Source organism: Trichechus manatus, unplaced genomic scaffold (assembly GCF_000243295.1).
Source record: "Trichechus manatus latirostris isolate Lorelei unplaced genomic scaffold, TriManLat1.0 scaffold00002, whole genome shotgun sequence".
In the NCBI taxonomy this organism is placed as follows: domain Eukaryota; kingdom Metazoa; phylum Chordata; class Mammalia; order Sirenia; family Trichechidae; genus Trichechus; species Trichechus manatus.
In genome coordinates this window covers 28,441,257-28,468,109 of record NW_004443938.1, presented here as the reverse complement: position 1 = coordinate 28,468,109, position 26,853 = coordinate 28,441,257, and the positions used below count along the sequence as shown (strand labels likewise).

Genomic DNA, 26,853 nt, shown 5'->3' with positions numbered 1-26,853 from the left:
TCATTGAGGGTCTTCCTCTTTTTTGCTGACCCTCTACTTTACCAAGCATGATGTCCTTCTCCAGGGACTGGTCCCTCCTGATAACATGTCCAAAAGCATGTGAGATGTAGTCTTGCTATCTTTGCTTTTAAGGAGCATTCTGGCTGTACTTCTGAAATAGATTTGTTCATTCTTTTGACAGGTCATGGTATATTCAATATTATATATATAATCATAATATACATATAATATTGAATTTATGACTAGAGAGTAGACATTCTTATCAATGAAAAAAATATATCAGGCAGGTTTATCAAATGTGTGAGCAGCATGAAGCTTAAAGGATAATAGGTTACTTTATAAATTAGGACATAAATGATGAATTAATTCTTTAAAATGAAACCAAATAGAAATAAATATCACTTTCAGTTTGGGCCCCCAAAACAAAACCAAAAACAGCCACTGAGAACGGGATGAAGGATGCATGGCAGCAGGTTTAGAGATGTTTGAGGCTCTGATAAACTTAAGGAAAGTTAGCCACGAGAGGTGGCTATTCAAAAAGTAAGAGCATGTTTATCCAGAACTGGCAGAAATACAGTCTATAGAACAAAGCAGGAGAGAGCCCCCACTTGGCCCCATCTGTAAAATGGAGCTTACTAACCCAAGAGCTTGTGAGGATTAACTGAGATGAAATATTTAAGGCACTTTAGTGCCTGGTTCATAGCAAGTACTTAATAAAATTAAATTGTTTTATTAATTAAAATTATCCTATATCTATTAAGCTAGTAGGACATCTTTAAAAGAAACTTAACCTAATGTTGATACCTTTCTGGGAAAACGGAACATAGACACTTTGCTCTTTTTTAGTATTTCCAAAGAACAATGGATTAACATAACAGCCACAACAATGGACTGAAACATATCAACGATTATGAAGATGGCACAGAACCAGGCAACATTCTGTTCCGTTCTGCATAGGGTCACCATGAGTCAGAGCTGACTGGACAGCAACTAACAACAACAACAACAACAATTTAACAATACAAAAAAAGAATTACAAAGCAGTCTATTTCTTTGCATGGTAATTTAATTTGGAAGACTATAAAAGAAGAAAATAATCCAAATTAGGGGGAAAAAATTACGTTTTACAAAGATGTTTGTTACAAGCCTATTTATAGTAATGACAAAACAAACCAAACACTCAAAAACAAGAGCCCACTTAAGACCGTTGTGAGAAGTTGACAGTGTGGAACGCCATAGAGCAGTGGTTTTCTCGCTGCTTCCTCAGGATTCCTTAGAGGTGATACGCAGGCAACTGTGGGGAGGGCCAGAGAAGTATGGGTATGTGTTTGGGGTGGAGGTGAGAGAAGACTAACCATCCCAGATCTAACCATCCAACTGGAACAGCTCCTCTTTTGTCTATGTTATATATTGGAATTCCACCCCACCCCAAAAAAGAGTAAAGCGTTTGTAAATACGCTGACTATATCTATTAAAAAAAAAAAAAAAAAACTTTAACAGAGCAAGGTTTTGTTTTGTTTATTTTTGTTTTATTGTGGTAAAAATGTATATAACAAAACATTTGCCAATTCAACAATTTTTACATGTACAATTCAGTGACATTGATTGTATTCATCATGTTGTGCAACCAGTATCACTGTCCATTTCCAAATTATTCCACCACCATTAACTTAGGAGTCACCGCCAAGCACTGACTCCCTTTTTTCCCCTCCCTCCCATTCTTAGCAACCACTAATAGACTTTGGTCTCTACATGTCTTAGTTATTTACTGCTGCTATAACAGAAATACCGTAAGTGGGTGGCTTTTTTTTTTTTATTGTACTTTAGATGAAGGTTTACAGAAGAAATAGTTTCTCTTTAAACAGTTAATACACATATTGTTTCATGACAATGGTTAACAACCCCACGACATGTCAACACTGTCCCTTCTCAGTCTTGGGTTCCCTATTACTAGCTTTCCTGTCCCCTCCTGCCTTCTAGTCGTTGTCCCTGAACTGTTGTGCCCCATTAGTCTCATTTTGTTTTATGGAGCTGTCTAATCTTTGGCTAAATGGTGAACCTCAAGAGTAACTTCATTACTGAGCTAAAAGGGTATCCAGGGGCCATACTCTCGGGATTTCTCCAGTCTCTGTCAGGCCAGTAAGTCTGGTCTTTTTTTATGAGTTAGAATTTTGTTCTAGATTTTTCTCCAGCTCTGTCCGGGACTCTCTGTTGTGATCCCTGTCAGAGCAGTCAGTGGTGGTAGCCAGGCACCATCTAGCTATGCTGGACTCAGTCTGGTGGAGGCTGTGGTAGTTGTGGTCCATTAGTCCTTCGGAGTAATCTTTCCCTTGTATCTTGTTTTCTTCATTCTCCCTTGCTCCCGAAGGGGTGAGACCAGTGGAGTTTCTTAGATGGCTGCTCACAGGCTTTTAAGACCCCAGACACTACTCACCAAGGTAGAATGTAGAACATTTTCTTTCTAAGCTGTGTTATGCCAGTTGAGCTAGCTGTTCCCTGAGACCATGGTCCAAGTGGTTGGCTTTAACAAACAAATTTATTTATCACAGTTTAGGAAGCGAGAAGTCTGAATTCAGGGTGCCTGCTCTAGGGGAAGACTCTCTCTCTGTCTGCCAGCTCTGGAGGAAGGTACTTATCTTTTTGAGCTTCTGCTCCTGGAGGATCTTCAGGTGGTTTGGCACTTTTCTTCCCCTGTCTCTGCTTCTCTTGCCTGTTTGTTTAAATTTTTTTATATCTCAAAATAAACTGACTCAAGACACACGCTACACTAATCCTGCCTCATTAACATAACAAAGACAACCCATTCCCAAATGAGATTATAACCACAGGCATAGAGGCTAGGATTTACAACATATATTTTTGGGGACACACTTCAATCCATAACGCTGTACATTTGCCTTTTCTAGATAATTCATGAAGCCCTGGTAGCGCAGTGGTTAAGAGTTCAGCTGCTAATCAAAACGTCAGCAGTTCGAATCCACATATATATAAGTGGGAATCGTACAATATTTATCCTTTTGTGACTGATTCATTTCACTCAACATAATGTTTTCAAGATTCATCCATGTATCAGAACTTCATTTCTCTTCATGGCTGAATAATATTCCATTGTGTGTATATACCACATTTTCTTTATCCGTTCATCTGTTTATGAACATTTAGGTTCTTTCCACTTTTTGGCTATTGTGAATAACACTGCAATGCATAGAGCAGGGTATTTAGTGTTATATTTATGTAAATTTTGCAGAATATACCTTTTTATGAGCCAGGTACATCTAATCACTGTCGTTCAAAGATAAATAACCCACAGTTCCTTTCTTAGGGAACTTGATGTCTAGTCAAAGAGACCAAATTATATACTGCATGATGGGGTCACATGAAAAGCACAACACCTAAGTTGAAAGACCTAGGTTTGAATCCTGACTCTAACATTCTCTAGTTTTTTTTATCTTAGGCAAGTTAACTAATCTCTCTGAGCCTTATTTTCTCATCTGTATAATGGGATAGTGGCTGCTACCTTGCTGAATTGTTATGAGGATTCAAGATAATGTAAGTTAAGCACCTAGCACGGTACCTGGTACTTTAAAAATGTGAGTTAATGATGGCTAAGATTATTATCTTATCTTTATAATTACCCGTGTGACAAGTGTTTTAATAAATGTATAGTGTATATGTTGTTGTTGTTAGGTGCCATCGAGTCGGTTCTGACTCACAGTGACCCTATGTACAAAAGAATGAAATGCTGCCCGGTCCTGCACAATCTTCACAATTGTTGCTGTGTTTGAGCCCATTGTTGCAGCCACTGTGTCAATCCATGTTATATAGGCTATATACAATAACCATATAGGAGCCTTTAATTCTCACTTGAAAAGGAGATCAAGAATACATCTTTTTTTTTTTTTTTTTTTAAGAATACATCTATTTTTAAAGTACCGTTTTAAACATCTATAAGATTTCATAGGTGGAGAAGGACAGAAGGGCATTTCAGAAGGAAGGAACTCTATAAATAAAAGGATGACATGATTGGGGAATGATATGTAGTACAGTATATTGGTAGTACAGATATGTAGTACCAGATATGTCAGTGCATGGATGGTACAAAATCTGACTGAATAAATATTAAATAAATAAATAAATAAAACCTGGCTGAAATAAATGTTCTTATATGACCCCAAGTACTTAAATTAATTTCAAGATAGACCTGTTGAAGACTAAAAATTTTTTTTAAAATATTTAAATGAAAGATTTAAAATATCGTTTATTTCTTTCCTTCATACTATTTCTGTCATTTATAACCACAGGCACTTAGAACTGATAGTATCCCACATTAAGATTCCCTTTTATGTATGTTAGTTTAATTTGCACAAATTCAACCGATGTTGAGCTAAAGTTTTTCCCTGTGATTGACAATAGATGAATAAACAAGACCAAGAACAAAGTTATCAAATGTCATTAGGACGTCTCGTTCTTGTATCCATATTGTTGCTGTTGTTAGACACTGGTCGGTTCTGACCCATAGCGACCCCGTGTACAACAGAAAGAAACACTGCCCAGTCCTCTGCCATTCTCAGGACGGTTGTTACGCTTGAGCACATTGTTGCAGCCACTGTGTCAGTCCATCTCATTGAGGTCTTCTTTTTTGCTGACCCTCCATTTTACCAAGCATGATGTCCTTCTCCAGGGACTGATCCTTCCTGATACCATGTCCAAAGTATGTGAGACGAGGTCTCACCATCCTTGCTTCTAAGGAGCATTCCGGCTGTACTTCTTCCAAGACAGATTTGTTTGTTCTTTTGGCAGTCCATGGTGTATTCAGTATTCTTTGCCAACACCACAACTCAAAGGTGTGAATTCTTTGGTTTTCCTTATTCACTGCCCATTTCTCGATGGCTACTAATCACAAACAAACGTGGCTTTTCTTGAAAGCAGATGGGAAGGATCTCTATCTCAAGATAACTTTATATGTATTGTATATTCATTTGAGGTCATGAAGTCAGTATTTCACTGTACAGTGAAGTTAGTGTGTGTCCCCAGTTGGTATGAATTGAGTACTGTTCCCCTCCTTCACCATAGTATGTTCAGCTGTTTTCCTGACTGATTTGTTATATTTGCTGTATGGTCCTATGTAGTTGGTCCTATGCAGTGGCAAATACTTTTCTGAAGAGGAGGTGTATCTATTTTTAAGAACTGAGCAACAGCCTTTTTTTATACTCTAATGATCTGTATATTAATCGGGGTACTGGCCAAGCTACTATAACAGAGATCAGAAAGTATACTGGTTCAGCCAGATTATGTTTATTTCTTTTTTACATAATAATCCAGTTAGGTGGGCTGTCCAGGTGGGTGGAGAGTCCTGGTCCTTGAAGTCAGCCAGGTACCCCGGTTCATTCTGTCTTGTTACTCTGCCATCCCCATGAATATATATTCTCATCTACGTGATCACAACTGGTTCACAACACCGTGCTTAATTCCACGTAGCCTGGAGAAGGAAAGAGAAAAAAGGAATACACACTCAGTCATTTTAAGGGTGAAAAGCAGAAATTGCAAACATCACTTCTGCTCATGTCCCATGGCAAGAACTTAGTCACATAGCTACACTTTGCTGCAGGAGAAGCAGAAGCCTGCAGCCAGGTACCCAGCTAAAACTAAGGGGTTCTATTTCCAAGAGATAGTGGATAATGGGGATACTAGTTAGCAGTCTCAGCCACTGTTTCAAGTCTCCAAACTAAAGGAAAGGATACTTTTATTTCGTAGGTTTAAAAATAGATTTTATTTCTCAAAACATGAAGATACATAACTTTGTTTGCTGTTTTACTTTGTTTCTTCCACTAAGGGGCCCTTGTCTGTAACCTATAGTATATCCTTTTTGTCATCGTAGGAGACTTAGCCAGAGGCCTACAACTGAAGAGCTAGAGCAAAGAAATATCCTAAAACGTGAGTATCCTGTACAATACAATGATTCCTTGTATAGCCATTAACAGTCGCCCTCTAGAAACTCTTGTTTATCAGTAGGAAACCTGAATATATTAGTTTATTCATAACTGACTGAGATGGCCCATTTCAGTCCCATTTATATGAAGTTATATATGTTTTTTAAAAGATAATTTCTTGAATTTTGTGTTTCATCCTGTGACTTTGACCTCATATCTCCCAGACCAGAGTTGTGGTTCATGACAATTGTTTTTAAAGAAAGATGAAATATGTTCAATATATTCTTTCACCCAAATATTAAATAGAAGAAAATGCTGTCGTCTACTTGCAAATAAATGTCAAAGAAAAGGCCAAAGAATCCACAAAGAAAGAAATCAGACACCCTTGTATTATTAATAATAGTTTCTTGCTGGGTTTAAAAAATGTCTCAATCTAAAACAGAATTAAAGTAAAAAGAATTTTTCAATCCATTTCATGTTCCTTTGTTATAACTCTGCTTCCCTTTTGGGTTGTTTATGATTCCTTAGCATTTAAGGAGTTCTCCAGTCGTTTTCCCTTCTCTTTTTCACTGTATTGTCTTTGGCTTTATTTTTTACTCACCAGTCCAGTAGTGTCTTAAGTTACTGGAGTTAGTATTTTAAAACTATAAAACTATGAAACACAATTCATCACGCTATCGAGTATCAATGTGGTTGTTAACGAGTTGTCAGCGAGTTCAGTCGTGGATATTTTAAAATTGAGCCTAGCTGTAGTTTTATATAGTTTAATTTTGAAAATCTTAACCCAGTTTCAAAAGAGCTTTTTACTGTGTGAAATATTAAAGAGCAGGGATGGGCAAAACTCTGACTAATACTACAACAGTAATGAGCCACTGGCCTTAGGGAGAATCCTCTTGAACCAGGTTTTCAGAGTTAAGTTGGCCTGCCTGGATCATCCCTGTTCTCTTGTTTGAGTTGTTTTCTTTAACTGCATGTTTACACTGACAGTTGCTATTACTAAGGCAACCCAAAAATGTTTGGTTGTATATAATCCAGCTGTATTTTAAAAACAAAAAAACCCATTGCCATTGAGTTGATTCTGACTCATAGCAACCCTGTACGACAGAGTAGAACTGCCCCCACAGAGGTTCCAAGCCTGTAAATCTTTACAGAAGCCGACTGCCACATCTTTCTCCCGCAGAGTGGCTGGTAGGTTTGAACTGCAGACGTTTTTTATACAGAGTACTTACAAGAGAGAAAAGATACCGAAAAGTGAGAGAAACTGCTATCTACCCAATGTATAGGATTGCTTCCTTGAAGTGCTTTTTTCTGGCTCTTCGTGAACTTAACTGGAATAGAACTTTATATATTCCCAAGGAAGAAGTTAAGTGGCCATCAATGTGAAGAAGAGCCAATTTGGAAGAGGCACTAGTCATGGCTAGTAGGAAACAGATGTGTTTCAACTTTCCAAGGAAGGATGAAAACAACATCTAGTTTTGACAACAAAACAAGAAAGGCACATGGCTCTTGATAATAGGTGCCTGGAAAATATTTGTGGGATTAGTTTTAAGACAGCCCAAATGCAGACCATAAGCTCCTAAAACACAGAGATTATGTCTTACTGGATGCCTGGTGAAACATCTAGAAAAAACAGAGGGAGAGAGAAGTCTGGTTGATTGTTTCCTGCCCTGTGAGACAAACAGTGCCAAAACATGTGAGAATTTGATTATTTGAGGAACTGTTTCATAGACCAGGAAATTTATCACACACTGATCTTAAGTGCTGTGTCGGCTTTTATACCCCCTTCTTTCCTGGAGGCGTGAGAATGAGTGAAACACCAAAGGCAACTTAAGATTTGACTTCAGACCTTTTGTACTTCCTTCTCAGTTCACCTAAGCAAGGTTATTCTGGGAACAGATAACTCATTTCTAGTATGCAGAGGCTGATAACTGGCTCATGATCTCTAGATGTAATATATGGCCAAGGGAAGCAGAAAAGAGAACTGGTGAAGTCATCCCAGGCATTCCCATGAGCCGTCACAGTGTGCCAAAAAGCATAGCTTGCACTATTGTATCCCTTCACTCAGCCCTGTTTGCCTCTGCTATGTGTGATATAGTGTGACTTTTACAGACACTTACTTTAACTAAGTCACCTTTTCTAACATGCTAGGAAACTGATTCACAGCATAAAACATTCAGCGGTTCTCAAATCAGAGCCCATCACTGTTTTAATATACATAAATCAGATGACAGTAAATGATGATAGCTTAATTTGGAGACAACAGAACAAATTTTATTTCTTAGCCTCATTCTCGTATCATTCCTTAATTGATTTCTTTTGTCTTTTAATGCTAGAGTTTAAAATATAATATATATATTAAGGTAATACATATTATATATACATATAAACTATATATATATAATTTTGTTTAGTTACGCATTTTAGAACCACTTCCTTAAAATTGAAAAAATAGAAAGCAAGATTTTGTGCTTGAAAGGGAAGTGTTTGGCTCATCAGGAAAAGTAATGTATATGGAACAACTTTTATAGGACAGGGATATAAGATGTAGCTCCTCCTATACTATTTAGCTTGTGAATATAATTGCAGCTATATCTTCTACAGAGAAAAATATTTTATGCCATTGAGTTCTGCATATGTTCTTTCCCCAACATTTTGTTATGAAACTTTTTAAACATGCAGAAAAGTTGAAAGAATTTTACAATAAGCACCCATATGTCTACCATTCTACCATTATAGCATCTTACTTTATTGCATCTTGTGACCATAGCTATCCATTAATACATCTTATTTTTTATGCATTTCAAAATAAGTTTATAGGTGTATTTCAATATGTTAAAAACACCCATATGGAAACATGTAAAACAGCAAGAACAGAAACAAACCCACAAAAAAAAAAAAAGGTGGTCTTTTTGAACCCATCTTATCTGAATTGATTACTCAGGAATGTAATATTCCAGTTGCTAGTATTTCTGTGCTTTACTTTCTTCTCCTTTTAGCTCATCCACAAAATGCTCTGGGCAATACTTGCAACCAGGCAAGTTTCTTATAGTGTCCATCACTGTTAAACCAGGTCTATTTTTTGTTTAGGGAAAGCATTTCCTTGTGGTTCCAAAATGTTCACCCTGCTCTGCTCTGCTGAGAGTTAGTGGGGGCAAAATTTGTCAGTGAGCCATGTCATTTCCTTCACTGACATCTCTCCAGTTTGTTTAAAGTGACCAGAAGAGTTTACATCCTAATAGTAGCCTCTCTAATAAATCAAAAATTGAAGGAAATATTTTTTTAAAAAGGTGAATTTTTAAAAAAGAAGTTTAGGGTTTAACCTTGACTCTTTGTAAGAGATTTCACAAAAACTATACTTAATAAGATTCAGAAGAACAGTCACGCTGGCTTCCCTCCACTTCTCCTCCTCTCTAGCTTGTTTAGAAGCAGAATTTTGAACATGGGAAATGTAAGGAAGTAATTTCCTGATGTCAAAAAAGAATTCCCAGATGGTAAAATCCTGTTTACTTACCTCTGGTAACTGCGATTGGCCTTTTTTTTTTTTTAAACATAATTGGCTGTCACCTAGTTGTGTAATACACATAAAAAGGCAAAACTATGTAATATCCCCTTCAAGGAAATGACATTTTGTGTAGTTAGTGAAAATTGGCGCATTTGTTAGCTTCGGGGGATTAGATATGCAGCTTTTTTGTCTTTGGAAAGTACTTTTAAAAATGAAGCATAATTATTCTATAGGAAGAATTTACTAAAATGTTTTAAGGGTTGTATTTTTCTATTTATTAATAATACAATCAAAGCCCTCACTTGTGAAGTCTTCTTCTGAATTTCACATGAACCACAAATTTGGAGTTTTTGTCTATTATTTATAATTAACAATTCATAAGCATTATCCAATTCATAAAAGGTAATTATTTGATCCTAAGGATGTATTTCAAGGATAACAAAGGATATATATTTTGTGAAACAATTATTAAAACCTACAGGTATTTTCATAGGAAGAAATTTGAATTATAACCAAATTTGTTTGACATTCATAGGCACTTAACGAAGGGATAATAACTAGTTATTGTTTCTTCTCTTGTAGGGTGATTTCAGTTCATCTTCAGTTTTTGTCTAAATAATCAGGACTGATCATACTCTTTCTTATGAATTAAAATTAATATTTGAGAAGAGTGTAGAAACTTTTCCCTGTCCAGATGAGGAAAATTAATGGAGAATTTAGCATATTCAAATAATATATGCAAATGTTGCAAATAAAGAATACTGCTCTTTTATTCACAATAAAAATAATTTTAGTATAAGAAGGCTATTTGAATTTTAAAAAGACATATAATTACCTTTCCACAGAAAAGATTTTTTTTTTCAACATTTTTGGTTGAGCCTTTGTGTAGTATGATTGATGTACCTTCAATAGAGGTCATAACAACACCTTCTAGAAGATAATCTTTCACAAGCATTGGTATCTGAGAAATAAAATCTGTGCTCATTTATAGAACAAATGATAAGTGACAGGAGCAACAGAGAGTAGTTCATCTAATAAGCAACCATTAAAATCTAAAGGGGTATTTATTTCTTTTAAAATTCTGGACGTTTTTCTTTTAATCCCATTTTTTGATAGCATTCATTTAAATTGGCCATTAAATTGTACTGCTCAGCCAAACACTAGAGAAGTCAAAGTTATAAGAAAAGACGTAATCTCCATCAACAGTACACCTCACTTTATTCAGAACATTCTGGTTTGAAAGCAAAGTACAAAAAAATTATTACATTCGGCTTCTATCTGGGAAACCAGGGTAGACAAATCATGCGTTCTGGTTGGATTTGAATGGAAATCAGCAGCTTGGACATGTGTCGGATGGTTCTAATTTGTTCTTTTGATATGTTTTAGATTTTCACATGAAGGCCAGATCTAGAAGTAAATTTTTATCTGAGATCTGGTATATTGTGCTTGTAGGCCATGAAATGGGAGGCAATAAAAAGCTTTTGCCAGAGTATGGGTACTCTCGTGGTTGTTTCAGAATGGAACAAGGCATCAGGAAGCAAAAACGTTTAAAATTGGTAAAGTAAACCAGCCCTACAAGAAAAAAAATTTATATATATTTTTTAATATTTATATATATAAATGTATTATATATATATATACACACACAAACATGTATATACACATATATGTATGTGTGTATATATACATACATATATATGAATTAGTAATCAGTCTTTCTGTAGAATCTTGTGACAACTTTTAAAATATTTTACAGGAATAGTTGATCAATATGTGTTAGAGGTCAGTTAACTGTGGCCTGATCTATTTTTCTTATTATAAATATCATCTATAGTAACTAAGTCATCATGCCTTTTCCCTCTGTTACAGAAAAGAATGAAGAAGAAGAACAGGAAGCAAAAATGGAACTTAAACGCAGACTCAGCAGAAAGGTGATGGAACTGTGACGATTAATGAACATGTGTGTTTTGAGATGTACTTTATGTTTAAATTCTGATCAGTTCTTTACATGTAAATCTAATAGTTAGGAATAATTTTTCCTATTAGTCTACTAAATATTCATAGGTATTAAAATCAATGTAATAAATTCAATGTGAATTATGTTTATAGTTATAATTGCATAGTATGTTAATTTTGAAAAGAGAAAATCAAAAGTTTTTTTAATTGCATGTACTGATTATAAAATTGACATATATTCTTTTTTTCTCTTAATTTCATTTTTTTTAACTGTACTTTAGATGAAGGTTTACAAAACAAACTAGCAGCTCACTAAACAGTTAATACACATACTGTTTTGTGACGTTGGTTACCAACCCATGACATGTCAACACTGTCCCTTCTCAACCTTGGTTTCCCTATTACCAGCTTTCCTGTCCCCTCTTGGCTTCTAGTCCTTGCCCCTGGGCTGGTGTGCCTCTTTTGCCTCGTTTTGTTTTTATGGGCCTATCTAATCTTTGGCTGAAGGGTGAACCTCAAGAGTGACTTCATTACTGAGCTAAAAGGGTGTCTGGGGCCATACTCTCGGGGTTTCTCCAGTCTCTGTCAGACCAGTAAATCTAGTCTTTTTTGTGTGTGTTGGAATTTTGTTGTACATTTTTCTCCAGCTCTGTCCAGGACCATCTGTTAAAATTGACGTATATTCTGTCTGGATTTTTTTGAAAATATAAAAAGAAACAAAAAAATAAATTCACACAAAAGTCTTCCGTCCAAAGATAGCCATTATTAACATTTCAATGTATAGTATTTCCAATGTTTAAAAAATTTTATTGTTGTAATATATAATGAAAAACTTGCCATTTTCAAGGGTACAATTCAGTGTCATTAATTGCGTTCACCATGTTGTATAACTTTCACCACTGTGTCTTTCCAAGTTTTTCATCACCCTGAACAGAAACTCAGTACCCATTAGGCAGTAACTCCCCATTGCCTGCTCCCCTAGCCCAATTTTAATTTTATATTTTTAATTTTAAAAATAGTTTTCAAAAGTGTTCATGCTTTCCATGTAGTCTTGGAAACATTAGGTAAGTGCTGTGTTACTACTGGAGATGTTGCCACTATTCTTAGCAGAGCTAAGTGAGTAATTTATTAAGTAAACTTGATCATCTGGCCTGCCTGGTACAGTGCTACCCAAATTGACAAATGACTGTACCTCCAAAACGCAGAAAATTCTTCTCTCTTGTTAATGAAAATATAAATCTGATTCCATTGCCATCACTTTTTTTTATAGATGTTAAAATAATAATAGTTTTGAAAAATTAAGCACTATCAGAGTTTATATCACATTATAAATCCTCGTTTGGTAATTCTTCAGACATACCTATTGCCTTCCACACTTGGAAGAGGTCAGGGTGACTAACATATGGCATCTGCAGCAAAATGTGTGACCTGACCCACATTATGTGGGCTGGCTGGGGGGTCTGCAGCAAAGCATTCTGAGGCGAGTGGCGGAAACATTACATCCGTACAGGAAAGTTATTGGGACTGCATTTTGAGAGTTTTTGTCTGTTTTCAGGTCCAAAGATCCTTAATTATTTTCTCAAAGCCCCTATAAGTCAAATAATGATCAAGGTGTAATCTGAATGTCCAAGGGCTGGCTCTTCTGGGACTCAGTGGTCCTTGAGTTACCACTGCAGACAAGCACTTTCCCCTTCTCATTGCTCCAGGCTCACCTCTGCCATACGTAGAGTTAAAACTGAGTGTTGGTGAGGCAGCAGCCCCTGTCCTTATCTTCCATGCCCTTTTGCCTGTGCCACACAGAGCTCCCTGTCATAGATGCAGGACAGCCCATGAACAAGCGTTTCTCTACTTATCCCCACCAGCCCTAGAAAGGCAGCAGGAAGCTAGCAATACAGATTGGAGAGCAACGAAGAATATAACAGAAAAATCTGATTATTCTTTCCTTTGCCCATGGCCTGCCAGGGCTTGATAAAGATGGAAGGGGCTGCAGTTGCCATGTCCCTGCTCAGGGCATGGGCTCAAGTTGTGGGCTCAGGCCTTCTAAGAGTCCTTGAATGCTTTGATTATTAGAGCATTTACTTAGTCTACTTGCTTATTTTACTTAGGAGGAACCCAAAACCCGGGAAAATGGATGCTGTTGATCACAGAGTATAGTCCAGTGTACCATCCTAGATCCAATGTAAATAAAGAATAGCTCCAAAGAAGACCTCTTACGCAATGGGTTGTCTGGCTCTATACAGAGTACCTACAAGAGAGAAAAGATACTGAAAATGGACCTTACGGGAGAAATAGCAGCCCAGGTCTACCTTTCTGAAAATACTATGACATCTCCCAACTGAGAAATTCCACAAAATGATGAACCTCAATAGCAGAGTGGGTGATGCCTGTCAACCTAGGAGCCAGGTTTCTTTCGTCTCTCAGTACCATTTCTGTCTTCTTCTTGGGCTTTAGAAAGGACAAAGAGAAGAAAACTTAGACACAAAGGGCTGAGTAGGTTAAACATTATTATAAATTTGAATTTGATAAAGACCACGAGGAGGAACCCGAGTTATTAGAAGTATGTTACAGGTTGCAGTTGACTTTAAGCTGTTCTGGTTCTACTCAACTGCAGTTTTCCATCTGGGCAATGGAAAAGGCCTCTAGCAACATTCCCTTCCTGGTGCCTGCATATCCACTTTTCTGGTCAAGGAGAAATGTGAGATCGGCATCTGGGTCTTTATTCTCAGAAGGAAAGCTATGCTGTAGACACACCCTTCACTGGACCGTTTCAACTCGTAGTGACCCCATGTCAATTTCAACTCGTAATGACCCCATGTGACAAAGTAAAACTGCCCCATGGGGATTTCTAGGCTGTAATCTTTACGGGAGCAGATTGCCAGGTCTTTCTCCTGTGGAGCCACTGGGTAGGTTTGAACCACCTACCTTTTGATTAGCAGCCAAGTACTTAACCGTTGTGCCACCAGAGCTCCTTTCCTTTGTCGTAACTCTGTGCATCTCCATGTATAGGTTTGATATAATTGTATTCTCATCTCTAAAAGTTTCAGGGCTTTTGTCTTGATAACTCCATCTTCCAACCAGCCATCCTATACCTGGATTACAATTGTGTCTGTGTCACTGTATGTTCCCTGTGTCAGGCATAACAGACAGGCCTTCATCACAGTGCCAGGCAAGGCGGGAAAATCGCATAATGCATTTGGTTGCCAGAGACTGTGACCTATCTAACAATGATGATTTTTATAGTCACAAAAATTAGGGCACTTTGCTTTCTAGTTCTCATTAGAAATTCCCTAGATGCTGCTGCCTTTTTTTTTTTTTTTTTTTGTTACCTGAATGTGACCTTATTTAGCCATAACTTTGAAGTGTTCTCTATAAAAAACTTGCCACCCTGAGGCTGCAAATGTTTGCTGAACTCTTCCTTTTCTCTCTGTCCTCCTGCAGCTCAGCCTGAGACCCACAGTGGCAGAGTTACAAGCACGAAGAATCCTGCGGTTTAATGAGTATGTAGAAGTCACCGATTCCCCAGACTATGATCGCCGGGCAGACAAACCCTGGGCCAGGTTAACACCTGCGGACAAGGCAAGAATCACAATGGCTTTATTTATGATTTTTTTGCTTTTCTAAAAGCCTCATACCCCCCACTTAGTCATCCTAGAAGGCTAGAGCTTACCAAATATTCCAGCAATTTTCTGCCTCTGATTATTTAAGCCACTTAAGTGATTTATTTAGTAATAGCGATATAGTTCTTTCATCCAAGTCTCAGAGAATACCAGTTTTTAGTTACCATGTAACCTGCCTGCATTCAAATTTAGATGGGGAGGGCTTTGGCGTAGCCATGATTTATTTTTCTCTTAAAAATACAACTTATACAAATTATTATTTTAAAAATCATGTGCTAATTGTAGAAAAGGTATTGATCTATTTCAGGACTGGCACTCTGTTTGTGTAAAAGGCCAGAGGGGAAATATTTTGGGTTTATGTAGCTCAGCTCTGCCATTGTAGCTTGAAGTCAACCCTAGACAATATGCAAATGAATAGGCCCGGCTGTGTTCAAATAAAACTTATTTACAAAAATGGCCATATTTGGTCCATGCATCATGGTTTACCAAGCCGTATCATAGCTCACAATTCAGAAAAACTGAACTATTTAGAGGTTCCAACATGGAGAAAGACTATTATCTTATGAGTACTATGGCTCCATAGCCAAAGGTATATGACAACTATTTCTTTTTAAATTCTTCAGTATCACAAATAATGATGTGTAATGTTTATCTCTAAGCAAAATTTAGTATTAAGTAAACTCTTGTACTACACTCAGTCTTAATGCATTCATACTGATGCGTTTTAATAGGAGGTTTCATTTTGTAAAGTACCTACTATGTGTGAAACACGTACGGGACATGTATATTTAGAAATCATCAGCTCCTAAGTAGAAATGAAAACTAGGAAGGAAATACGATCACTGTCTTAGTTATCTAGTGCTGCTATAACAGAAATACCAAAAGTGGATGGCTTTAACAAAGAGAAATTTAGGAGGCTAGAAATCCAAATTCAGGGCACCAGCTCCAGGGGAAGGCTTTCTCTCTCTCTGTCGGCTCTGGAGGGAAGGTCCTTGTCATCATTTCTTCCCCTGCTTTCTTGGTGGTAGGAGGTCTCTCTCCTCTCTGCTCGGTTCTCTCTTTTATATCTCAAAAGAGATTGACTCAAGATATAACCTAATCCTGTAGACTGAGTCCTGTATCATTAACATAGCTGCCTCTAATCCTGCCTCATTAATATCATAGAAGTTAGAATTTATAACACATAGGGTAATCACATCAAATCACAAAATGGTGGCCGACCACACAATACTAGGAATCATGGCTTAGCCAACTTAACACACATTTTTGGGGGACACAGTTCAATCCATGACAATAACAGAAGAAGAATGTACTTAATGAGAATAGATGGGAAGGGGGCTGAGACTAGCACACCCGTCATTCCTGGCTGCCCACCCCTCACGCCCAGGTCTCCAGTAAACAGTCATGGGGTGTGAAAAACACGTCTCCTTTGGGAGCCTCTTTCCAACCGGTGTGCATTGTAGCTAAGACCATTCAGTGTGGTTTATCCTGAGCACAAGTCTCAACCAGCAGCTCTCTCCTCTTCTCTTTTCTACTTCGTAGTTCATTTTGAGTGGTTTCTCATTCTCTATCTACATTCCTTTCTGCACTTTCTCATTTCTGTTAAACAGCAATGGGCTTTTAATTAGGACTCCATGTGGTACCTGATGCCCCGCAAAGAAATACAAGGCTTTGGGTCAGATATAGTCTCTATGGTGAGTGTTAACAGTGGATAATATTTCAACTCTAACCCTAACAGGCCTTGTCTTATACATTCTCCTGGCATTTTTTTTCCTTTTATTTTTTCAGTTGTGAAATATATCACATATGGCAAAGAATGTATAAAACTAATGTACAGTTTAAATAATAAAAATGAAACACCTGTCTTATTAATCCCTACCACCTAGAAGAAGTCCCTTGGTGGTGCAAACAGTTAACGTGCTCGGTGGCTAACTCAAAGATTGGAGGTTGGAATCCACTCAGAGGCACCTTGGAAGAAAGGACTGGTAATCTACTTCAAAAATTAGCCATCAAAAACCCTAGAGATTACAGTTCTACTCTTGACACGTGGGGTCGCCATGAGTCAGAGTCAACTCAGTGGCAACTGATACTAGTTACCACCCTGAAGAACTTTACTAGAACAATACTAATACCTCAAAAAGGCCCTGTGTACTCCTCCTCAATTGTATTCCCCTCGCTGCTGCAAAGAATAACTGCTATCCCTACTTTTTGCTAAGCATTTCTTTTTTTTTAAAACAGTTTAGCCACCTTCATATATATCGCTAAACAAATATATATACATATGTGTATTTGTTTTGCCTGTTTTTGAGCTTTATGTAATTGGAACCGTAAAGCATTCTTCTGGGTGTTGCTTCATTCAACCAACATTAAACAATCTGTATTGATGCACTAAGCTATAGTTTATTCCTTTTCACTGAAATACAATATTTCATTGCCTGAATAAGCTACAAAGTAATTATTCGTTCAATTGTTGATGATCATTTAGTTTCCAGATTGTAGTTTTACAGGCAACATTCCTGTGATGATTCTTGTACATGTCTTCAGGTACACCTGTACAAGAGTTTTCCTAGCATCTGCTCTTTGTGATTAAACTGCTGAGTCGTGGGGAATGTGAATGTTCAGCTAGGCTAGACAGTGTCAGCCGGTTTCCGTGTTGGTTCAGCAAACCCTCCCACCAGCAAGGATAAATGATTAACCACCCTCAAATGGAGACAGAATTTTCCTCACCCTAGAGATATCCCTTCCCAACTGTTTTTTAATTGTTGGAAAGTAAAGCTTGTTCATCTCTGGCTATAACAGAGAAGATTTTTCTTTTTAATTTTGTATTGAAACAAAATAGGTTTTTGTACTGGACTTCTAGGCTATAGGGGAGATGTGCTTGGTTAGGTTTTCTGGTACAGGGTGAGTTTCTCTCCAGAGGTTCTTTGAAGACACAGCTTTTGTACCTTCCCTTCAGGTGGAACCCTGAGCCCCAGAGCACAGCCAGAGTCACTCCCTGCTCACATGTGAGGCTGCTGTTCATTTTCTTCCCCAACAGTGTTTCTCACATTTCTTATGAGACTTTTTAAGATACAGAAGACAGCATTTTTAGAACTAGACTTTTAATTTTTTCCCTCAGAGGAAAAATAAGAGGAATAACTCCTTTTTAGATAGAAAAATATTGTATACTTTTTTCCTATAGAATATAGAAAAAATGCAACAATTTAAAATGCTATAGTCATTTTTCGGTAAATTTTTTAAATGAATATGGATTGCCTTTAGTCATGTCTTTTTTATTTTGTTTTTTCTTCACAAAACCAGCCCCTATCATTTCACATCACGTCCATTACCTATAACTGACTGTAATCTAACATCAGAAATTGTCTAAATTCATGAAGGGTAAGAATGAGAATCAGCACAAAGTTGGTCCCTATGAGGTGGAGGTTTTTTTCACCATTTCTAACACCAGCCATCCGAATCCCACCCTACCACCCACTCCACCCAACCCCCCACAGCAGTCTCTACTTCTCTGCTAGGTTTGATAATTCATTGCAATGGCCACACAGAACTCACAGACCATACTCAAGGTTGTATGGTTTATTAGGGAAGTAACAGGTTACAACCTGGGATCAGAATCAACTTGGAAGTAACAGGAACAACTCAGGATCAGGTCAGGAAGCACATAGGTGAGGTTTGGAAGTCTCCCCCGAGGTGGAGAGTACATCCCTCCCTCCTTCAGCGTAGGTCAGCTTCCAACCAGGATGGCTCTCGGTTGCTCTCTGCAGTGCTAGCAAGCCTCTCAGGCCCCCTCTCTGATGTGCAAGCAGTCCTCCTCCAGGCCGTGCAAGCAGGCCCCCTTGGCCATGCATACTCCCTTTTGGCCATGCATGGCATCTCTGCCTTTGGCCTCCCCACCACTGGCCTCTCTGTTGCTAACTGGCCCAGCTCATAGCCAGTCTAACAGCTTGCTCAGCTCTGTATGCCCTCTCAGCTCTCTGCCTCTGCCACTGGGCCCCTCTGGACCACTCTGCTGTCACACCTCTTCCGGGCTGCTCACTGTCTTCAGTATTACAGCCCTTTATCAATCTTACAGCTCTTTTAAGAGGTTCCCCTTGCAGGAACCCTGGGTCCAAACCGCTCCACTCCAGGCTGTTCTTGGTCTTGAGGTTCCCTGTTCCCCTCTCTCTCTAAACCTCTCTGGGGCTGGCCACTTATATAAGCAAACTCCTTGTCAATTTCGAAGAATGACCCTCCCAGCAGGACCACAAACCCACCAATCCCCTTGTTGAACTGCAAGTCATTCCATCTTTTTGGGTGGATTTTCAAGCCACTATTTGAATAGTAAAGCCACCAGTCCCTGCCAGGTGCATAAAATAGACTAATCACAGGGCAGACTGCAGTCCAGGGCCAGACAAAAAGTATCAAACCATCATGTTTTTTTACAGTTTATCCAGGAAATTTCAATCAATCTGAGAAGTTTCCTGAACAGTAACAAACCCTCTGGGGTAGAAAACAACATGGGAGCCTTCCCCTCCCCACAAGTTGCTTCTCCAAAGAACTAGGGCAAAGGTAGCTCCTCAGGGTTTAGGGGAAAAATTGCCCAAGCTGTTTTTCCAAATAACCAAGGCAAAAGGCCACATAAAGGAACTCATTTTACCCCACCGACTCATTATTTCTAATTATAAACCATCACAACATGGTCCATATGACTAACTGGCTCTCTAGAAAAAAATGCATGCATATGTATACGGTCATAAGTGAATTGCAATTTTATTAACATAAAAGACACAATTTCGACTCCCTGGGTAGTATAAATGGTTAACATACTCAGCTGCTAACCAAAACTCAAGTCCACCCAGAGACGCCTCAGATGAAAGGCCTGGCAGTATTCTGAAAAATCAGCCACTGAAAATCTTATGGAACAGAGTTCTATTCTGATACACATGGGGTCGCCATGAGTTGTAATCAACTCAATGGCAACTGGTTAGAACACAGTTTATAAGTAAAAATAAAATATATAGTTCTCTTTATTATAAATTTCATATCACAATTGATTCTTACAGAATGCTTTCATTGATTTGCCAGACTCTAGTAGTCAACCTACTATTGAGAATAAGGAATTTGCTTTATTTATGTTTGAGTTCCCTTCAGGGATATCTTCTTACACATAGTAGACTCTCTATAAATAAAAATGAAATCATTGTTAGTCACAATCACAAACTAAAATTTAGTTTATTTAAAACCTCATAATAATGACATTTTATGAAGACTTCATAGTGTACAAAGCACTTTCAAATATTCTCTTAATTCTCATAATAGTGTGAGGAATTCTCATCCCCATTTTCCAGATGGAAAAACAGGTTTTGGAGTGATAAACTCACTCACTGAGGGTGTCACCATTATTGAGGCATAGCCAAGACTAGAATCCAAGTCCTCTGACTCCAGGTGCACTACTTTTTACTTCTTCTACTGAAACCTTACGTTTGGAGGAAAAATTTAAAATGAACATAGAGATAGGCCTCTCCCCCAACCAGGATCCCAATGAAAATACCTCTTTCAAGAAAGAATTTCTGCTAGATGTTAGTTGGGGATTGGTACAGTTCAGCTTCACTATGTGGGCTCCTGGTACTAGGTAGTGGTTTTTACAGTGAGCAAAATTAGTTGTCCTCACAGGGGATATGACTTGTGAGACAAGTTGAGCAACTGTGTCACAGGGACACAGGCCTGCAAATATTTCTCTGCTTGCTTTGTTTCTTGCAAAAGTCAGTAACAAGAATTATTGCCATAGGCTCCCCATAGAAACTACAGGGGCTGAAGAGACAAAATGTGGCGCAAGGGTCTAAATATAAAGTTGAAAGGAGCTTTGGGGGAAAAGCTTGCATATCGCAGAATGGCAGTTAGTCCTGGGAGAAAGCCAGAGAGAGAAGCTTCAGGGCTTTTTTCTCTCTTTTGCCTTTTCTAAAATTCATCATTTTCCAGCCATACGGTAGATTTTCTTATCTCTCAGTGAAGTCACTCTCTGTGACTTGTATTGTCATTCCATGTTTTGACTGAAAAATTCATTTTGCATAGAGGTTACAGAGATGTTTTTATTAGTACATTTTTTATGTGAGTGACATGTTCCTTGCAAAAAAAAATTAGGAAATAAAGATAAACAAAAAGTTGAAACCAAAGACCATCCATAACCCTGGCAGTACTGTTAACAGATAACTAATGTTAATATTTTGATGAGTATCTCAGCTTTTCAAGCTGAATTACATAAGCATTTCTTCGAACTCCAAAATTTACATGATGTGGATTACGTTTTCACTGAATTGTAACACAACCTCGTTTATATTTTCTTTGAGTAGCTTTAAGTGCTGTACTGAAATTTTTAAGTTCTGTTTGTCTAACCTCTGAATATTAAAGAATAACAACTACCTTCTCGATAGCATCATGGCAGTTAGTCAGCCCATGATGTTGTGGGCAGTATTAATTTCAGGAATTTTGTTGGAAAATGACATTGTGTCTTAGAAAGTCTCGTGATCTGCACTTTCTATGTGATCATCAGGGGTTGGGAATGCTCATAGATGAGGCCCAAGGATGAGTTTAGCAAAGGCCCTGTTCCTCTCCGCCTTGTCAGTGACACTTGACACGTATCCTGGGTTTAGTTTGGTTGCGGTATGAAATTACACTTATCAGACGGTCTTAGTTTCCTAGTGCTGCTGTAACACAAATATCACACGTGAATGGCTTTAAAAAACAGAAATTTATTTTCTGGGGACAATTCTGGAGGCTAAAAGTCCAAATCAGGGTCTCGGCTGTGTGGATTACTTCCTTGTCAGTAGCCCTGGGCGTTCCTTGGTTCCCTGGCGTTCTTTAGCTTGTAGATGATGCTCAGATGGCGTCTGTCTTTCCCCGTGTGTGTGACTTCTGCCAGAATATCTATTTATAGTCCAGAGGCAGAACACATGCCTTGGAAACTCCCTTTTCAACTGATTGATGGATTACATTACGTTAGATTACATCATGGAAGGTAATCTGCTCCGCCCAAAGCCAGCTGATTCAATCACATGTAACTACTCCATAATAGCAACTAGACTGATGTTTGGTCAGACAACTGGGAACCATAGCCTAGCCAAGTTGATACGTAAAATTAACGACCACACATACCTTTGCTTGGTAGAAGTTAGGAAGCCCTCTCTTTCTACAGGACATTTCTTAAAAGTGTGTCTGCTTCATTGCTGTATATGCTGAGGGAATATGTGACCTAAGTAACAGTTCTTTTTACCTACTTTTTTTTCCTGTTTAGGCAGCAATAAGGAAAGAACTAAATGAATTTAAAAGCACAGAAATGGAAGTTCATGAAGAGAGTCGACAGTTTACAAGGTAGGTAGACGTAACACAATTTAGGGTAAAACCATCTAACGAAGACATTCTGCCTCTCCCATATTCATCCTGGTTTGCTTTACTGATAACCTAATAGTCAGTGTGGCAGTTTTAAAGATATGACTAGATACGATTATAAATTTCTAGGTTTTCATAATAAACTAAGATACCTCTTTTAATAACACTAAAAATAAATCACCCCTGAATAAATTTCTAACATTAAATATTTTTTTCTTTCAAAGAATTCTGAATCACTTTAAAGGGCTACATTTTTGTTTCTTTTTCCTTACTTCTTAGTTTCATTTTCTGGGCCAGAAGATAAGCATCAACATTATTGATTCTGCATTTGAACAGATTCAGTTGAAGTTTTATGCCCAGAACAGGTACTGGTGAGAGTCAGTGTGGGCACTTATGTGTCTGCTTTGGGCTCACAGTAGACATAACTTAGAGAGGATAGAAACTCAATTTTCAGAACCATAACTTAGAATAGGAATCCAATTTTTACCTGTACCACCTTAAATTGCTATGATCCTACCATCTTTCCTCCCAGCAGCCTTCACTTTTACAGGCTATTAAAACTGAAAGGGATCTTAGCAATCACATATCTGACCCCTACACTCTACAGGTGTTGTTCTGTTTATTGATATCTCATAGATTTATATGCTTTGCTTTCTAAAAATTAGCATGCAAATCAAATCTTTAAAAATGGAATTGTAAACCGTACCAAAACAGATGATTACATGAAGAAGACCACAGTAATTCTTTTTGGAAAACAAATAGCTTCTAGGCTAGAAATGTCCTCTTCAGGGCCCCCATATGTCATGGTGCTTCTGTATCTGCAGTCGTACCTGTGGGTGGTGTTGCTGTGTGCTGAACAAATTTCAGCTGAGCTTCCAGACTAAGATGTACCAGGAAGAAAGGCCTGGCAATCTACTTCAAAAAATCAGCCAGTGAAAGCCCTATGGATCACAATGGTCAGATTCACAGCCAATCAGGGGGATGGCACAGGACTGGGCAGAGTTTCATTCAGTTGTGCATGGGCTCTCCATGAGTTGGGGAGACTTAACAGCAGCTAGCAACAACATATTTCAAGAGAGTAATTTCACTTATTTTTTCCTAAATCAGTAGTTACTCCAATGTCATTTACTTCCCCATGGATATGAAATTCATCTTTTAATGTACATGTGGGTCAGTTTCTAGATTCTTTATTATATTCTAATGAGCTGTTTGCCTATCTCTGCATCAAGTCACACTGTTTATTTAGAATACATTTGTAGTACATTTTTATATCTGATGGGGTGGTTTTTTACCTTCAAAATTCTGTTGCCTATTTTTCTGTATTTACTTGTCTAGAAGAAACTTAGGATATGCTTGTTATGTTCCATGAATTATTCTGTTGATATCTTGATTGAGTAAATATATTAATAGATACAAATAGGAATGAACTGCATTTCATGAGAAAATGTTGTTTTGGTGGGTTTGTTTTTCTTTGTTTTTGGTAAAAGTTAATATCAAAGATAAACTTTAAAATTTTCCAAAAATATATTGATTAACAAGCACTGTGTAAAATTTCTTTCCAGATAAGGAAAAATTAAATATTCATAGCACTAAGATAAATACATCTTGCTTAAGTATTCATAAAGATTTGGCAGTAAAGCACGGGTCTACTGCTGTTTTTCCATTCATTTATATTACATCATGAGAGTTGTGTTCCAGCGGGGAAATATTTTGGCTCTGAGATTTATGAAAATCATGCTGGTGATTTTAAAAATTGTTTTCAATATTCTTTTTAAGAGGAAAAAAGTTTTGGTAAATACAGCTGTTTCTAATCAAAATAATACAAAAATATGATAATGTTTTGCATATAGAAAATTGCTAGGATAGAAGATAGTGGTGCCCCTCCCACCAGCTGCCCTCGGAGGGAATAAACATGCAGTGAATCATTACCTGGCTCTATAAATACAACCTAGATCCAGAGCCGCCCTTCTTTCTTCTTATTAGCACCAGACATTATCTCCCTATACCAAGTAAGCCTTCCCTTCAAAACCTAAAATCTGCTAACTCCCTGTGGATTTGGGGTAGTTGATTACTGGGTTGAAGCGGCCTCATTCTCTCTCCACGGGCACCACTTGATCCAGAGATAGTCTCCCACCCAGTGATGTATTAGTGAGCATTAGAAAGATTCCCATATATAGCTTCTTTTGCTTCTCTATCTCTGGAGAGAGATGCAAAAACCTGGTAACATTGGCAGCCTCTGGGGAGGGGAACTGGGTGGCTGGGGGAAGGCACAGGAGGGATACTTTTCACTACTCACCCCTTTGAACCTTTTGAATTTTTGAAACATAAGGATTTATTACCTGGTCATAAAAAAAAAAGTTATTGTTGTAGTTTAGATGAAGTTTACTTTTCAAGTTAGTCTCCCATACAAAAATTTATACAGACATTGTTATGTGACCCTAATTGCTCTCCCCATACTGTAACAGCACACTCCTCCTTTCCACCCCTGATCCCCTGTGTCCATTCAACCAGTTCCTAACCCTCTCTTCCTTCCAATTTCTCCTCCAGACAGAAACTGCCCGTTTAGTCTTTTGTATCTACTTGAGCTAAGAGGCACACTCCTCACGAGTATTCCCTTATGTCCCACAGTCCAGTCCAATCCCTGTCTGAAGAGCTCACCTTGGAAATTTAGTTCTGGGCTGCTAGAGAATCTGGGGGCCACGCTTTCCGGGATTCCTCCAGTCTCAGTCAGACGATTCAGTCTGATCTTACTAGAATTTGAGTTCTGCACCCCACCTTTCTTCTGCTCCATCCGGGACTCTGTCGTGTTCCCTGTCAGGGCGGTCATTGGTGGTAGCCAGGCACCATCTAGTTCTTCTGGTCTCAGGCTGATGAAGTCTCTGGTTTATGTGGCCCTTTCTGTCTCTTGGGTTAATACTTTCCTGTGTCTCTGGTGTTCTTCATTCTACTCTACTCCAGGTGGTTGGGACCATTTGATGCATCTTAGAGGGCCACTTGCAAGCTTTTAAGACCCCAGATGCTACTCACCAAAGTAGGATGCAGAACGTTTTCTTAATAAGCTTTGTTATGCCAGTTGACCTCGATGTCCCTTGGAAGCATGGTCCCCAGACCCCTACCCCTGCTACTCTGTCCCTCAAAGTGTTTGATTGTATTCAGGAAACTTCTTAGCTTTGGTTTAGTCCAGTTGAGCTGACTTCCCCTGTAGTGTGTGCTGTCCTTCCCTTCACCTAAGATAATTCTTATCTACTATTTAGTTAGTAAATAAACTTTCCCCTCCCTCCCCACCCTCGTAACCATCAAAGAATGTTTTCTTCTGTGTTTAAACCTTTTCTTGAGTTCTTATAATAGTGGTCTCATACAATATTTGTCCTTCTGTGACTGACTAAATTCACTCAGCATAATGACCTCCAGCTTCCTCCATGTTATGTTTCATGGCTTCATCATTGTTCTTTATTGTTGCGTAGTATTCCACTGTGTGGATATACGATAATTTGTTTATCCATTTGCACGTTGATGGACACCTACGTTGTTTCCATCTTTTTGCTATTGTGAGCAGTGCTGCGATGAACATGGGTGTGCATATATCTGTTTGTGTTACGGCTCTTATTTCTCTAGGATATATTCCAAGGAGTGGGATAGCTGGATTGTATGGTACTTCTATTTCTAGCTTTTTAAGGAAGCGCCAAATCAATTTCGAAAGTGGTTGTACCATTTTACATTCCTACCAACAATGTATAAGTATTCCAGTCTGTCCACAACCTCTCCAGCGTTTACTATTTTGTGTTTTTTGGATTAATGCTAGCCTCACTGGGGTGAGATAATATCTCATTGTAGTTTTGATCTGCATTTTTCTAATGTCTAATGATCGTGAGCATTTCTTCATGTGTCTTTTAGCCACCTGAATATCTTCTTTGGCAAAGTGCCTGTTCATATCCTTTGCCCATTTTTGAATTGGGTTATTTGTCTTATTGTTGTTGAGGTTTTGCAGTATCTTGTAGATTTTAGAGATTAGACCTGATCGGATTTATCGTAGCCAAAATTTTTTTCCCAGTCTCTAAGTTGTCTTTTCACTCTTTTCGTGAAGTCTTTTGATGAGCATAAGTGTTTGATTTTTAGAAGCTTACATTTATCTACTATCTCTTCTGATGCTTGTGCATTGTTACTTACGGTTCATAATGTGTTTATGCCATGTATTAGGGCTCCTAGCATTGTCCCTATTTTATCTTCCATGATCTTTATCATTTTCGATTTTATGTTTAAGTCTTTGATCCATGTTGAGTTAGTTTTTGTGCATGGTGTGAGGTATGGGTCTTGTTTCAGTATTTTGCAGATGGAAATCCAGTTATGCCAGCACCGTTTGTTAAAGAGACTGTCTTTTCCCCAACTAATGGACTTTGGGCCTTTGTCAAATATCAGCTGCTCATAGGTGGATGAATTTATGTCTGGATTCTCAATTCTGTTCCACTGGTCTATGTATTCGTTG

At 38.1% G+C, this 26,853-nt stretch overlaps 1 protein-coding gene across 4 annotated transcripts in view; it reads left to right on the top strand.

The window, feature by feature from the left end:
- PHACTR2 (phosphatase and actin regulator 2) overlaps window positions 1-26,853 on the top strand; it is a 137,474-nt gene that overhangs the window by 99,495 nt on the left and 11,126 nt on the right. For 2 of the 4 annotated variants that reach the window (XM_023729459.1, XM_023729457.1), the window contains 4 exons: window positions 5,879-5,934; window positions 11,302-11,363; window positions 14,827-14,964; window positions 22,276-23,100. In XM_023729459.1, coding sequence (XP_023585227.1) covers window positions 5,879-5,934; window positions 11,302-11,363; window positions 14,827-14,964; window positions 22,276-22,356 — 337 coding nt within the window. In that variant the 3' untranslated portion in view covers window positions 22,357-23,100. Of the gene's footprint in view, window positions 1-5,878; window positions 5,935-11,301; window positions 11,364-14,826; window positions 14,965-22,275; window positions 23,101-26,853 lie in introns of those variants that run through there. The other 2 variants (XM_023729455.1, XM_004368859.2) reach the window with 2 other exon arrangements.